General features: G+C 40.1%; 2 protein-coding genes across 3 annotated transcripts; both read right to left on the reverse strand.

The window, feature by feature from the left end:
- Positions 1-816: 816 nt before the first annotated feature.
- On the reverse strand, positions 817-6187 carry ghdc (GH3 domain containing). 2 transcript variants are annotated; one of them, XM_034211100.1, is made up of 11 exons: positions 5964-6187; positions 5261-5551; positions 4403-4599; positions 4107-4301; positions 3843-3962; positions 3024-3321; positions 2485-2674; positions 2031-2102; positions 1759-1892; positions 1549-1637; positions 817-1462 (listed from the first exon to the last, which is right to left on the reverse strand). In XM_034211100.1, exons 1-11 carry the CDS (start codon positions 6028-6030, stop codon positions 1241-1243), a joined length of 1875 nt encoding a protein of 624 aa, XP_034066991.1. In that variant the 5' UTR covers positions 6031-6187; the 3' UTR covers positions 817-1240. The 2 variants fall into 2 exon arrangements, with proteins under 2 accessions (XP_034066991.1, XP_034066981.1); XM_034211090.1 differs by having other exon boundaries at positions 6120-6179.
- Positions 6188-6299: 112 nt separating this feature from the next.
- Positions 6300-10348, reverse strand: LOC117543066 (FERM domain-containing protein 6-like). The gene is made up of 11 exons (XM_034211113.1): positions 10041-10348; positions 9087-9145; positions 8775-8988; positions 8517-8672; positions 8052-8117; positions 7853-7921; positions 7588-7762; positions 7012-7173; positions 6692-6802; positions 6586-6608; positions 6300-6505 (listed from the first exon to the last, which is right to left on the reverse strand). Exons 1-11 carry the CDS (start codon positions 10041-10043, stop codon positions 6464-6466), a joined length of 1080 nt encoding a protein of 359 aa, XP_034067004.1. The 5' UTR covers positions 10044-10348; the 3' UTR covers positions 6300-6463.
- Positions 10349-11249: the final 901 nt, after the last annotated feature.

Here is an 11249-nt window from a genome sequence, read left to right on the forward strand (position 1 = left end):
ATATCTCATCGGCCTCTCTGTTTAAGATGGAGGCATTAACAGTTAAAGTTATCATAAAGAATTCACTGATTATGTTTGGACGGAGCTGTAGTGAACAGCATGAGTAACATCTAGTGCAGAAGTCTTACATACCGTATGTACTACTCCCCCCTAGTGGTGACAACAAAGCCCTGACAATGGAAAGTATTGCGAGTAGAGAAAAGTCAGGTATGTGCAGAAACTGCCCACCCTGTGTTTGCTGCTTGCTGTCATGGGACAATCTGCATTATAATGAATTTGCGCTTAATTTTCTCATCTTTTTGAAAGGCCCACTGGAGTCAAAGAGAAACTGGGAGCTCACTCCAGGAGGCCAGCGCCAGGTTATCTTTATATGGTAGTTAAGAAGACAGAGCATGCTGAGATTCAATAACAGTTTGACAAAGAAATAATGAAACATTGTAAATCATTATTAACTAATCTACTTACCAACACATCCAGTCTGTGAGTTCTGTTTATCAGTAGGATAATAAAAGGGACAACAAAGACGCCCATGTACTGTTTTTGAGTCCATATTTACTAAATAAAGCACAAAATGATTAATAAATCCAATAATACTTTTAGTCACTCACTTTGATTTGTCACTTCGGATCACAGCCTAAACATCCAAACAGATGGTTTATAGGCAACAGGGTTTAGGATGTTTTTCTCCATTGCATTTCAGCCCTTCTCCATTTTTACTGCATCAGTTTTTAGAAATAACTGTTGCTTCACAGGTGAGTGCACTTAAGGGACAATGTGGATGTGTCGGTGCCGCAACATTCAATAACACCAGATGGCAGAAATTCAAAGGCTTGTATTGTAAAAGATAGGAGGAGAATTTACAATCTGTTATTTTACTTTTTCTTTAGTGGTCCTAAGAAACATTAGAACATGTAGAAAGAACACCTTTCTATAAATAAAAAAACATCGTTGTAATGATAAGGCAATAGTAAGATATACATTTATGTCATATTTATAGATCAAGACCAGGTCCTTAAACATTTAATTCAACAAAACTTACAGTTGGCGTTATTTATAATTATAGAAATATTCAAGAAATAGAGTCAAATTCACATTTTCAAAAATGAACGATGTTGTGTTAGAGTTCCACAAGTAACTAACCCATTTATGAGAAGTTGATCAAATATCCCATTTCATTCGGTCAGCGCTCACCACAGTCAGAGTCCACTGTTTTGTCTCTTCCTTAAAAGAACAGGAGCTTTCAGGAAACAGTTTTTCCCAGGAGGAAGTCTGCGTATTCCTTCCTGCGCAGCACTCGGTGCATTTTGAAGGTGTTTGGTGAGGTGTTGGAGTAGGCCATCATGTGCTCACGGAGTTCCTTGAACGCACCCTGAGCCACCAGCTGCACCCTCATTGATCCGATGCTGCCTTTGCTACGGAAAGACCTGTAGACAGCAGAGTCCTGCTGGAGACAGATGTCCAACTGGAGGGAAGGAGAAGGAACGGCAAAAGAGTTAGGATCTATTTCATGAGAAAGAAAAAACATGCTTTTTGCTAGATTTGCCTCACCCTGTATCTTTGCTCCTCTGAGAGGTTTCTCACACCTTTCAGCTCTACAAAGACCTGGTAATGAGGATCTGAGCCTCCTATTGAATCTCCTACAACACAACAGAGAAGAATTGCATTCATTTTAATGCAAACTGAACATGAAAAAGTCCCCAAACTATTAGCAGATCCCAAATTCTGCTGTGGCTTTGAGGTGAAGGTGAGACGTCTTACCCATGATGCCACTCTCAGCGCAGCAGTAGTCGACCAGCTGAGCTCCAGGCCACAGAGCAACAGCTTTCTTCAGAGCATCAAGGAACAACGCCTCGGACACTTTCTCCCCTCGAACGCTCAACATCTGACCCCGTCTGACAGAAGATGGACGGAAGCAAGGAGGAAATACTTGATTGTGTTATATATTTGAACACACGAGCAAACCATCAAACAGGAAGACATGCAGCACGAGATGATACAAGAAAACAAATATGCACAGGAACAAAATGTACCTGTATTGAAACTCAACAATGGGACACTGGTTGTGGAATCCAACTACTTTCACAATGTCTCCAACACGATATCTGTAACAAAGCAGGCACAAATCGGGTATCATTTATGCAGCTGTCAAATGAGACTAATGCTGGTTGTGGTTCTGACCAAATTAAATTGGATGTCAAATTGTCTGTAAGCACGCATCTTGATATGACATTGATATTCATCTTTCTTGAGAGTGCAGTCAAGTGAAACCATATCACAATAGCAATGGCAAGAAGCAATTACTGAATATATTTCTTTCTCACGTTTGTAGCCCATAACTTGTGCAAATAACAAGTGCATTCAAATACACCTAGAATCGGTAAAATAGGGATTTACTTCCCCAAAAACGATATAAACATATCATTTTCCATGGAGCACTCTGTCCTGATGATTTGATCCCTTTCTGCTTGTAAATAAAACCCTGACCTGAAGAGCCCTGAAGCGTTGGTGATGATGAGCTCGTAGTTTTGTCCCTCCGTCACCTCCTCCATCAGCAGGGTGTGAGGCGCCTCCTCCTCCAGGCCGCTCTCTGGCAGGAACTCGCAGAACATCGAGCGAGGACACAGCAGATAGCGTCTGTTTGGCTCCTGGGGCCACAGGTTCACCCCTATTAGTCCTGCAGGGGCCCATATATAACATTAATGTGAATACTAGTAGCTATAGATGAGTTTTATACTGAATACATCAGGACTTTTGGAGACTTAACCAGAATAACATTTAGAGCAGATGTAATAACTTTAAGAATCCAATCTTATTTTATATCATCCTTTTTATTTCATGTAAGGAAATTCTAAATACTAATTTCAACATTTCTTATCAGTTTTAATCAGCTAGCTAGCAACAAATGCCACTTTTTTCATCTTGCCGAGCTAAACAACTTTATAAACTCTATTTGTCTGATTGAAACACACAAAAAGAATTAAAAAATAACAAAGAGTTCCTGTAATACCTCCCCAGGTTCCTACCTTCAGTAGCAGCGTAGAAAGGTGAATAGAAAGGAACTCCCTGGCAGTAGTTCTCCCTCAACATTTCCCCATAAATCTGGTTGGAGCCTGAGTCCACTGCCAACACCAGGTGGAGGTGAGGCCACAACCGCTTGGCGATGCCACGAAAGCCATCCTGGAAGAGGGCCCGGAGCTGGGCGGCCCTCTCTGGGTCCGGCTTCATCAGAGCCTCCAGGCTGGACCTCACTGCGGGCTCCAGAGCCAGAGCGCTGCTGACCTTCCCTCGCTCGATGTCCTCCACGAGCTCCTGCCAGCGGTCCTTTGGGACGCACAGGAGATGGGATAGAAATGACTTTTTAATCCTTTCGCCATCAGAGCAATTACCTGAGCTTTTCTTTGGGTCACTGGGAGCCTGACACCTGATTTATTTCCACTTAACTAGAGAATGTCCCGGTGGGACTCGGTCCAGGCATGCATGAAGGATACAGCACTTTTCTCCAAATAAAAAAAACAGAGTGCTGCTTTTGGATGATGTAATATTTCTTTAGTAGCTTATTTTCGGGCACATTTCCCATATGTTTCTACTTTTTAATGACTCGTAAAATGACATTATGATAAATAAAAAAACAACAGTAAAAGTGTAGGAAGGGTGTAGCATTGGCCATGGGAGAACCTATTACCTGTAGGAGTTAAACTTAACCACAGGGTGGATTCACAAATAATGTTCTGCTTGCTTTATCATAGCTGCATTCATGTGGTATACATTTAATCCAAACAATTAGTGGACTCATAACACATGTTCCTTTCATTCCAGTCCTTATAATAAAGACGGTGTTGTACCTGTAAAGCACTGAAGGCGTAGAAGACTGTGGAAGCAAAGTTGGACTCGAGTGTTCCCACACTGGGATCTTTCAGAGCAAACAGGAGATGCAGGTAGAGGGTGTCCTTCTCACTGGGAACCTGGAAGGAAGGAGAGTACAATACCTTAAAAACGGTTTAAAATGGAAAAAATGAATACATTCTGCACTTAATAAAAATAACACGTAAATCCTACTTGACAAGATAGTGAAGTGAGATTCATGCTGATCCTCTTGTAAAATGTACCTCAAATGCAGGTGCTGGGGTGGTGTAGAGGTTGAGCATGTGGCGGGAAGAGGCTGGTGTGGAGGAGTTTGGTCCGATGGGAATACCAGCTTCAGACTGCCGAAAAGTAGGGGAGTAGAAGAACTTGGTGGTGCGTTGGAGGCTGTCGGTCGCAGGAAATGCTCTTGCCATGGCATCCAAACACACAGCAACTCCCTGACAGAAAGAATAAAGCAGTTTTGTTTTACATGCACAACAACATATCATAAGCTACAGCTGGGCCAACACACATCATCATCATCATCATCAAGCTCCACCTGCAGGAAGAACTCAGAGTTGGTGTCCTTGGTGCTGAGCAGCATGGCGCTGGCTCCTGACGTCCCGGAGGTCATGGCCAGGATCAGCGGCTTGTCAGCAATGATCAGCTTCTCCTCTCCCGCTGCGATGCGTCTGATTAGCTCACGGTAGTGCTCGTATGTGGTGATGGGGTGGCGTGACCGGAAGACATCAATATCTAGAACATACGTTTTATAAGTCGAAGAAACACAGTTTTGAATATTGCCCTTTACTCCTGCACATACATTTGAGGATTTTCTTTCTGGTATTGAACAGCTGACGCCATTACAATATTATACAGGCTGTTTTTTTAGATTAAGTTTGACCTTTTACAAAGCTTGAGAAGTAGCTTGCATTACTCATCCTTCATGGTGAGAAATGACAAAGGATAAACTGCACATGTCATTTTATTTTTCTGATCAACAATATTTGTATTGCGTTTTGACAATGCATAATGTTTGTCATTTAGAAGTGGAAAGCAAAATATATGCATACAAATGAGACAATGGTCTACTCTGTAGTCTGTACTGATTTGATGTAAAAAGAGTTACATTGTTACATTCATATTAATCAAATGATCAAAAGGTTTCAGTGTGTAAAAGTGTCAAACATATGTTAAGGGGGGTGAAGTTGTGCTTTACAATCTTGGTTAGTGCTTGCTGTGCAGCCTGACCATAGCCATATACACAAAACATGTTACATCAGAGCCACTCAGAGGACAAATCAGAGTCAAAGGAGGTAAAACACAAATAGTTGTCTAACAAAATACTTACATTTGCTTATATAAATAAAACACAATGTCACATCTGTTCATTAACACTATCTTAATCATTTCATACCTTTAATAGAGCTGAAGTCGTACTGTTTTCCATAACTTGTGTTTTCGTTTTTGCGCAGGCGCTGCAGCAGGGTCTCCTCCTGCACTCGCTTCACATTCAGAGTGTCCGCTTCCAGTGTCTTTCTCTGCCTTCTGCCCAGCCAGCCCACTCCCTTCACCGCCAGATACTGACTCAGCAGACTGCTCCATGACCGTTTCCCACCCTTCATCTTGGAGCTGACGTCCCTCCAAAGGAGCGCCATGCCGGCCAGAGAGCACACACCGAGGGCGGCGGGCAGCGGAGGCGGCATGGCTGTGTGTGGAGAGGAGCCGGTGTTACACAAGAAACATAACCAGTAGAAGAGCCAGGAGGGGGCGCTGTGAGCCAACATTACACATCATATAACATCATTAACTTCTAATCATTTGAAAAGTGTATATATCATTTGAACGGTGTGGCCGTTACTTTTAATTGAATTCTAACGTTACCACGTATTCATATTTAACTTCCAAGCACGCACTTTCTTTAACATGTGGTTTTACTGCCTGTCTTTTATGTGGATAAGAGAATCATATCTATATATATAACTAATTTAAGCTACTCTAAATAGCAACAGTTACTCTTTGGCAACAGCAGAAGTACAGTACTAACATGGATTTACACTACAGTTTAAAGGCCTCTCCATCGTTTTAGACATCAGCTTTATCAAATTGAAACCACTTACCCTGGTTGTGTCCAATGATAGCGCATACAACACATAAAATAGCAAGGAGAACCCAAGGGATATACATCTCAAGCAGACAATCTGACCTGTGGTTTTAAATGTTCACATGAATAATAACGTTTAATCCTCCAGTCCTTTATGTGAAAACAGACATACTTTTGCTTCGCAGTAGTTTCAACTGCTTCCGTGTTTGGGTCGCAGCCTGTCGCTCTGATTGGCTGACTGCAGGGTGACGTCTAATTTGCACACATACGCACTCTATACACTTACATACAATCACATGAAATCTATCTATGTTGAAGAGAAGCAAAGACTGACAACTTGAATGTATCATTTTATTTTCCTCATATTCTTAAATACTCATTTATTTCTACTGAATGCGAAGACCTCAACGCATGAGTACTTTTACTTGAATTGTTAACAACATCATGTGAGCATGCAGTAATATTAGGGGTCTTGTTCTCAGCTTGCAATGAACCCCTCTTGCCTCTGGCAGTATATTAGTCCACAGAAACCCCTTCATCGGTTCTCCTCCTCAGAACCTGCACAGATATGAGAGGAAACACTGACATTATTGATGTTGGGTTTTGCTTGAAATTTGTAACCAGAAAGATCAGCTCACCTGTTTCATTTCCATGGCGACAGCTGATAATGAAAGAGCACAGCACAATTATGTAGTGCACATTAATTGATATATGATAAATAAATGTATTTTTGCATGGACTAACCTGTCCAATAAGAGGAGGGGAAAATCAGAGGTTCATCGACTGACAGCTCAGCCGTCCACAACACCTCATCGACAAATATCTCCTCTGGTTTGTCCACACACAGCTCAAACTCTGCCAACATGAACACAGAAGATCAATGTATTCTTTTTATTCACAGAAAACACACGACAAATATAGAAGTCAAAACAATATTAATTTAAACATTCTCCTTTAATAATTTAACTATGCGATATTCATATCACTCATGGCATTATTACTGTATTTAACATCAGACCACACAGGGCTGCAGTGTGTCAGAATGATGTTTCCTCTCAGCTGACCTCTGACTTGTTCTTCCTCACACTCCTCCTCTTTGGACCAGGCTGTGGTTGTTTGGATTGCCACACTGCAGTCGGACATGGATGATGAGAGGCTGTTGGTCTGGAGTCTTTGTGCTAAACGTGTTGTGTCACAGATGTAGGCCTCTTTGTACAAGTGACTTGCTGCAGAGAGACAGAGAAAAAGAAAGAGACACCTTTGGATTGTCATCAGCTGAAAAACAGATTTTAAAGTCCCATAATATATGTGTTATGATATTGTTTTTAATTGCAAATATTTAAACTACAGTATGGTTAAAAAGGATATTTAGATAAGCCTTTATAAGGTCCTTGTAAACAGCGATAGTTAATATAGTCAATAATACATTTTTAACATTAACGCCTTCCTCTTAAGAATAAGTGTGTGCTTTTGTTCTAAACTAATATTTAATTCTTTATTCACATGTTATCAATCTTGATGGCAAGTTGTAAGGCTCCTTTTAACCTACTCTCACTGCAAGGACCTTAATATACCAACATTTATTAAATTGTGAATGGATTGAAGTGAAATAATGATTTTTTTTCCTTCAGATTTCTGACCCTGCATGTCCTCCAGCTGTTGGATGCAGCAGACTGCAGCTCTGGTGTTGATGTGGAGCCGGTGGCTGTCTCTGAGGTGTGTCAGGATGTGTTTGGAGTGGCAGGCTGAAGCCGTGTAAAACACCAGCTGAGGGAGGCACAGAGAGCCCACTGCAGAGATCTCAAACCTGCTGCCCTGAGAACAGAGAGGTACAGAACCATCCATGCAACATGCACGTCTATGTCAATACGTGCGTGCGTGCGTGTGTGTGTCTTTAGAACCGACCTGGAAAGTAAGGCGGTCAACGTGGGTCCAGATCAAATCATACAACAGGCACAGCTTCCCTTCCACCTCCTGAATAAAAGTGTTCAATGTTAATACATGCAAAGGCAGCAGTACATTCATTAAGAAACTTCCAGAAGGTTTGTTCAAAGTCAAAACCTTAAAGACTTCAAGTAAAAAAAAACTCCCAACACAAACCCACCTGATAAATATGCACTCCTTTCGATGCAACACCAAGAAGGATTACACTTCTCAGCTCCTTTTTCTCCTACACATGAACAAAGAAGCAGAGTTACTTTAAACAAATAGATAATGATCTCATAAAGCCGGACAGAATATGTTAAGGGAAGACACTACAGGTGTAAAGCAATAGTTATTTATTAAAAGAAATCAGCATGAAACTTCCCAGTTGATATCTTACATTGAAACAACTATTGTTTTATATTAAAGTTCAAATGTCTATGTGCAAATAAGGCTATATCTTATTAAATATTTGCTAATACATACATTTCTGAGATACAAATCTGAATAAAGCAAATTTCAACATTTTTTGTTTTGTTGAAACATTAGGGTCAAAAGAGGAATTTTGGATATCTCTTTGTATCATTTTCATAAATCATTTGGGGAATAACCAGGAATAACATATGACACTTGAAACATTTCCGACCTGTCTCATCCTGTAGAAGGTGACTGCTCCATCCTGCAGGTTCCCGGCCTCTTTTATAAACTGCAGGATGGCTTGGCCTCGTGTCACACCTCTCAGCTCAGCGTGTAACCCCGGGCAGTGCTGGAGCAGGAAGTCCCGCCCACAACGCTTTATCAGCTGAGGACATATATGTTGTTACTTATATATACAGTCTATGGTTGGTTGTTACACACACCCACACAAAATAAAACAGCACATAATGGTCACACTTCTTTTTACCCATGAGGGAAAGTAATCCTCAGGAAGAAAGTAAAGTCTGTATTTTTTGTTTTCCTCTTCATCCTCCTCCTCTTCTCTCTCCTCCAGATCTCCGACCTCAGCCTGCAGTGCAGACGCTGCCAGCTGGAAGAACACAGCCTCTTGGTGGCGGCTCTTTGAAAGCAGCACCTTCTGCCTCAGCTCAGCGTAGTACAGCTGCTGCACCTTGCTGCTCCTGAAACAACCAAATAGGACATCACTTAAAACAAGAACAACATTCATGGTGTTAAGACGTGGGTAAAATAATATGATGCAAATGGGAGATCAGCTTACATTATCAGCAGCCCACTCTCTACATAATACTGCACCCTCAGAAACAAGATGAATGGGACCTGGAAAAGTAAAATAAAGAGAAATATTGCTCACTTTAAATCAAGCATAAACCCTCTACTATCTAGACTATTTTTTTGAGGTATTACCTGAGTATTGTCAGTTTATGCTACTTATACTTCTACTCCACTACATTTTATTTGACAACTTTTAGTTACTTTTTAGGTTATATTATTAGCTAATACACAATCTAAAAATCAATGGTTAAATACACTTTGACATACTGTTTATTTACAGGTTAAAATATCAAGTAGCAGTATATCAAGTTATTCAAATTAGCTGTACATTTACCAGTTGTGTTAAAAAAACATGAATAATCTTAATAGATACGATTATGATTACTTCCTTACAGAGCCCCTCCTCCAACACACACGAACGCGCACATGAGCAATGAGGGCACGAGATAAGTTTGTGCACGAGATGGAAGGCTGACAGGCAGTTTCAGTTATTTTAGTCGGGCCAGCTCAGATGATTGGTCGTGCTTTTTACAGCACCACCTTCCACAGAGGAAATGTATTTATTGTCAAAGCATTTAATGTATTCATTGCTATCGGGATGTTAAGAGCATTCCATGGAATATAACAAAAGGTGTTTCTGAAGTGAATTACCTACCCCACCTTTAAGTAATATTTTGGAATGCAGGACTTTTACTTAGTAACAAATTACTTTTAAAATGCGGTATTGCTACTTTTACTTAACAAATCTGAGAACTTCTTCTACCACTGCACATAGCCTACCTTATTCACATTCAGTTTTAAGATAAAACATATACAATACTTGGACAAAGAGTAGTTTGCACAGAACATCTGGATTAAAGTCAATACATGATAGAGTTCACTGAGGCACACTGCTACATGCAACACTGTAAGTACATCTATAGAAAGAGTTTTAACTCACCATTAAGGATCCTCTCTTCCATATTTTGCCAAAGTATTTGCTAAGCTTTTGGTCCAAATCAACAAAGAGGTATTCATTATCTGAAGGAAAAGGACACCTATTAAATTAACATTAAGAAAACACTTATTTGAATCATTGATGGATCAACTTATCTTAACTTCATGGGCTCCTGTGAGTTTTTTAATTTACGAGCAGCCTCCCTACATTCAGGCATCCCTCAGTAAATGAATTCAAAACATTTTCTTATGCACTCCCACACAGACGCTGACCTTTGAGAACAGCCAGACTAAGGACCTGGAGCTCACTGACACCCAGCTGCTTCAACACTCTGTTCAACACCTCCTGGCCTCTGGCTCTCACCTGGAAATAACACAAATTAAAAACTCACGATTTTATACAGTAAGGTTGGGTTTCTATTTCGCAATTTGTTGGCATGAATATGGAACTTTGCGTATAAGATTTACAGCTAAACAATTATTTAACAGACAAAAAAAAGTTGAATTTCTACATTTATTTAAATTAAAAAAAAACAGATACAAAGTTGTGACACTATTGGGCGTCTTTACTTTTGTGATCTTTTTCTTTTATTCTTTTGTTGCTTATTTTCGATGTTAGCATCAATTATACGTTCGACCCTTTTTCAGTATTTCTGTCTACTATTGTGTTTTAACTTTTTCACCATTGTTGATTGAATCAATTGAAAATGAATGTCAGAATTACCATCCAGTAAAAAAAAAAAAAGATTCCAAATTATTAAGATCACATATCATATTTAAAACAAGCACACACTTTAAATGACAGCTCTTCATCACTCACATAATGAGTTCCATACATCCATTTAAATTCTAACTGATGCATTCAAATAAATAAATACACATAACGAAGACATACAAACGGACTTTTAAGCACTCACCCTGACATTACAGTCCAGGTGCTGCTTGTTAGGAAGAAGGATGGACACTTGGCGTTTCTGAGACGTCCTCATGGTGACTAAAGCGCCAGTTGGTTTGAAGCCTCCATATATATCTTCCTCCTGTCCTCCCACAGGTCTTCCTCCCTAACCTCACATGTAATGACTTTGCACAAAAAAGTACCAAATCCTCACTTTGCACATTCAATTATCACAGATTCTTCTTGTAGAGATGTGTAGCATTCGGGCTTCATCCATTTATACAACATTCTTGCAAAAATAGTTTCTTATCAAAAAGG

This window comes from Gymnodraco acuticeps, unplaced genomic scaffold, assembly GCF_902827175.1.
Source record: "Gymnodraco acuticeps unplaced genomic scaffold, fGymAcu1.1, whole genome shotgun sequence".
NCBI classification, from domain to species: domain Eukaryota; kingdom Metazoa; phylum Chordata; class Actinopteri; order Perciformes; family Bathydraconidae; genus Gymnodraco; species Gymnodraco acuticeps.

Coding starts and splice junctions, on each gene's coding strand:
- ghdc (XM_034211100.1), bottom strand. CDS start 6,030: ATGTATATCCCTTGGGTTCTCCTTGCTATTTTATGTGTTGTATGCGCT. Junction 4,600..5,260: donor CGACTTCAGCTCTATTAAAG/GTATGAAATGAT, acceptor CGTATGTTCTAG/ATATTGATGTCTTCCGGTCA. Junction 2,103..2,484: donor AACGCTTCAGGGCTCTTCAG/GTCAGGGTTTTA, acceptor GCTTTGTTACAG/ATATCGTGTTGGAGACATTG.
- LOC117543066 (XM_034211113.1), bottom strand. Junction 8,989..9,086: donor GAGAGTGGGCTGCTGATAAT/GTAAGCTGATCT, acceptor TGGTTGTTTCAG/GAGCAGCAAGGTGCAGCAGC. Junction 7,922..8,051: donor AAGGAGTGCATATTTATCAG/GTGGGTTTGTGT, acceptor ACTTTTATTCAG/GAGGTGGAAGGGAAGCTGTG.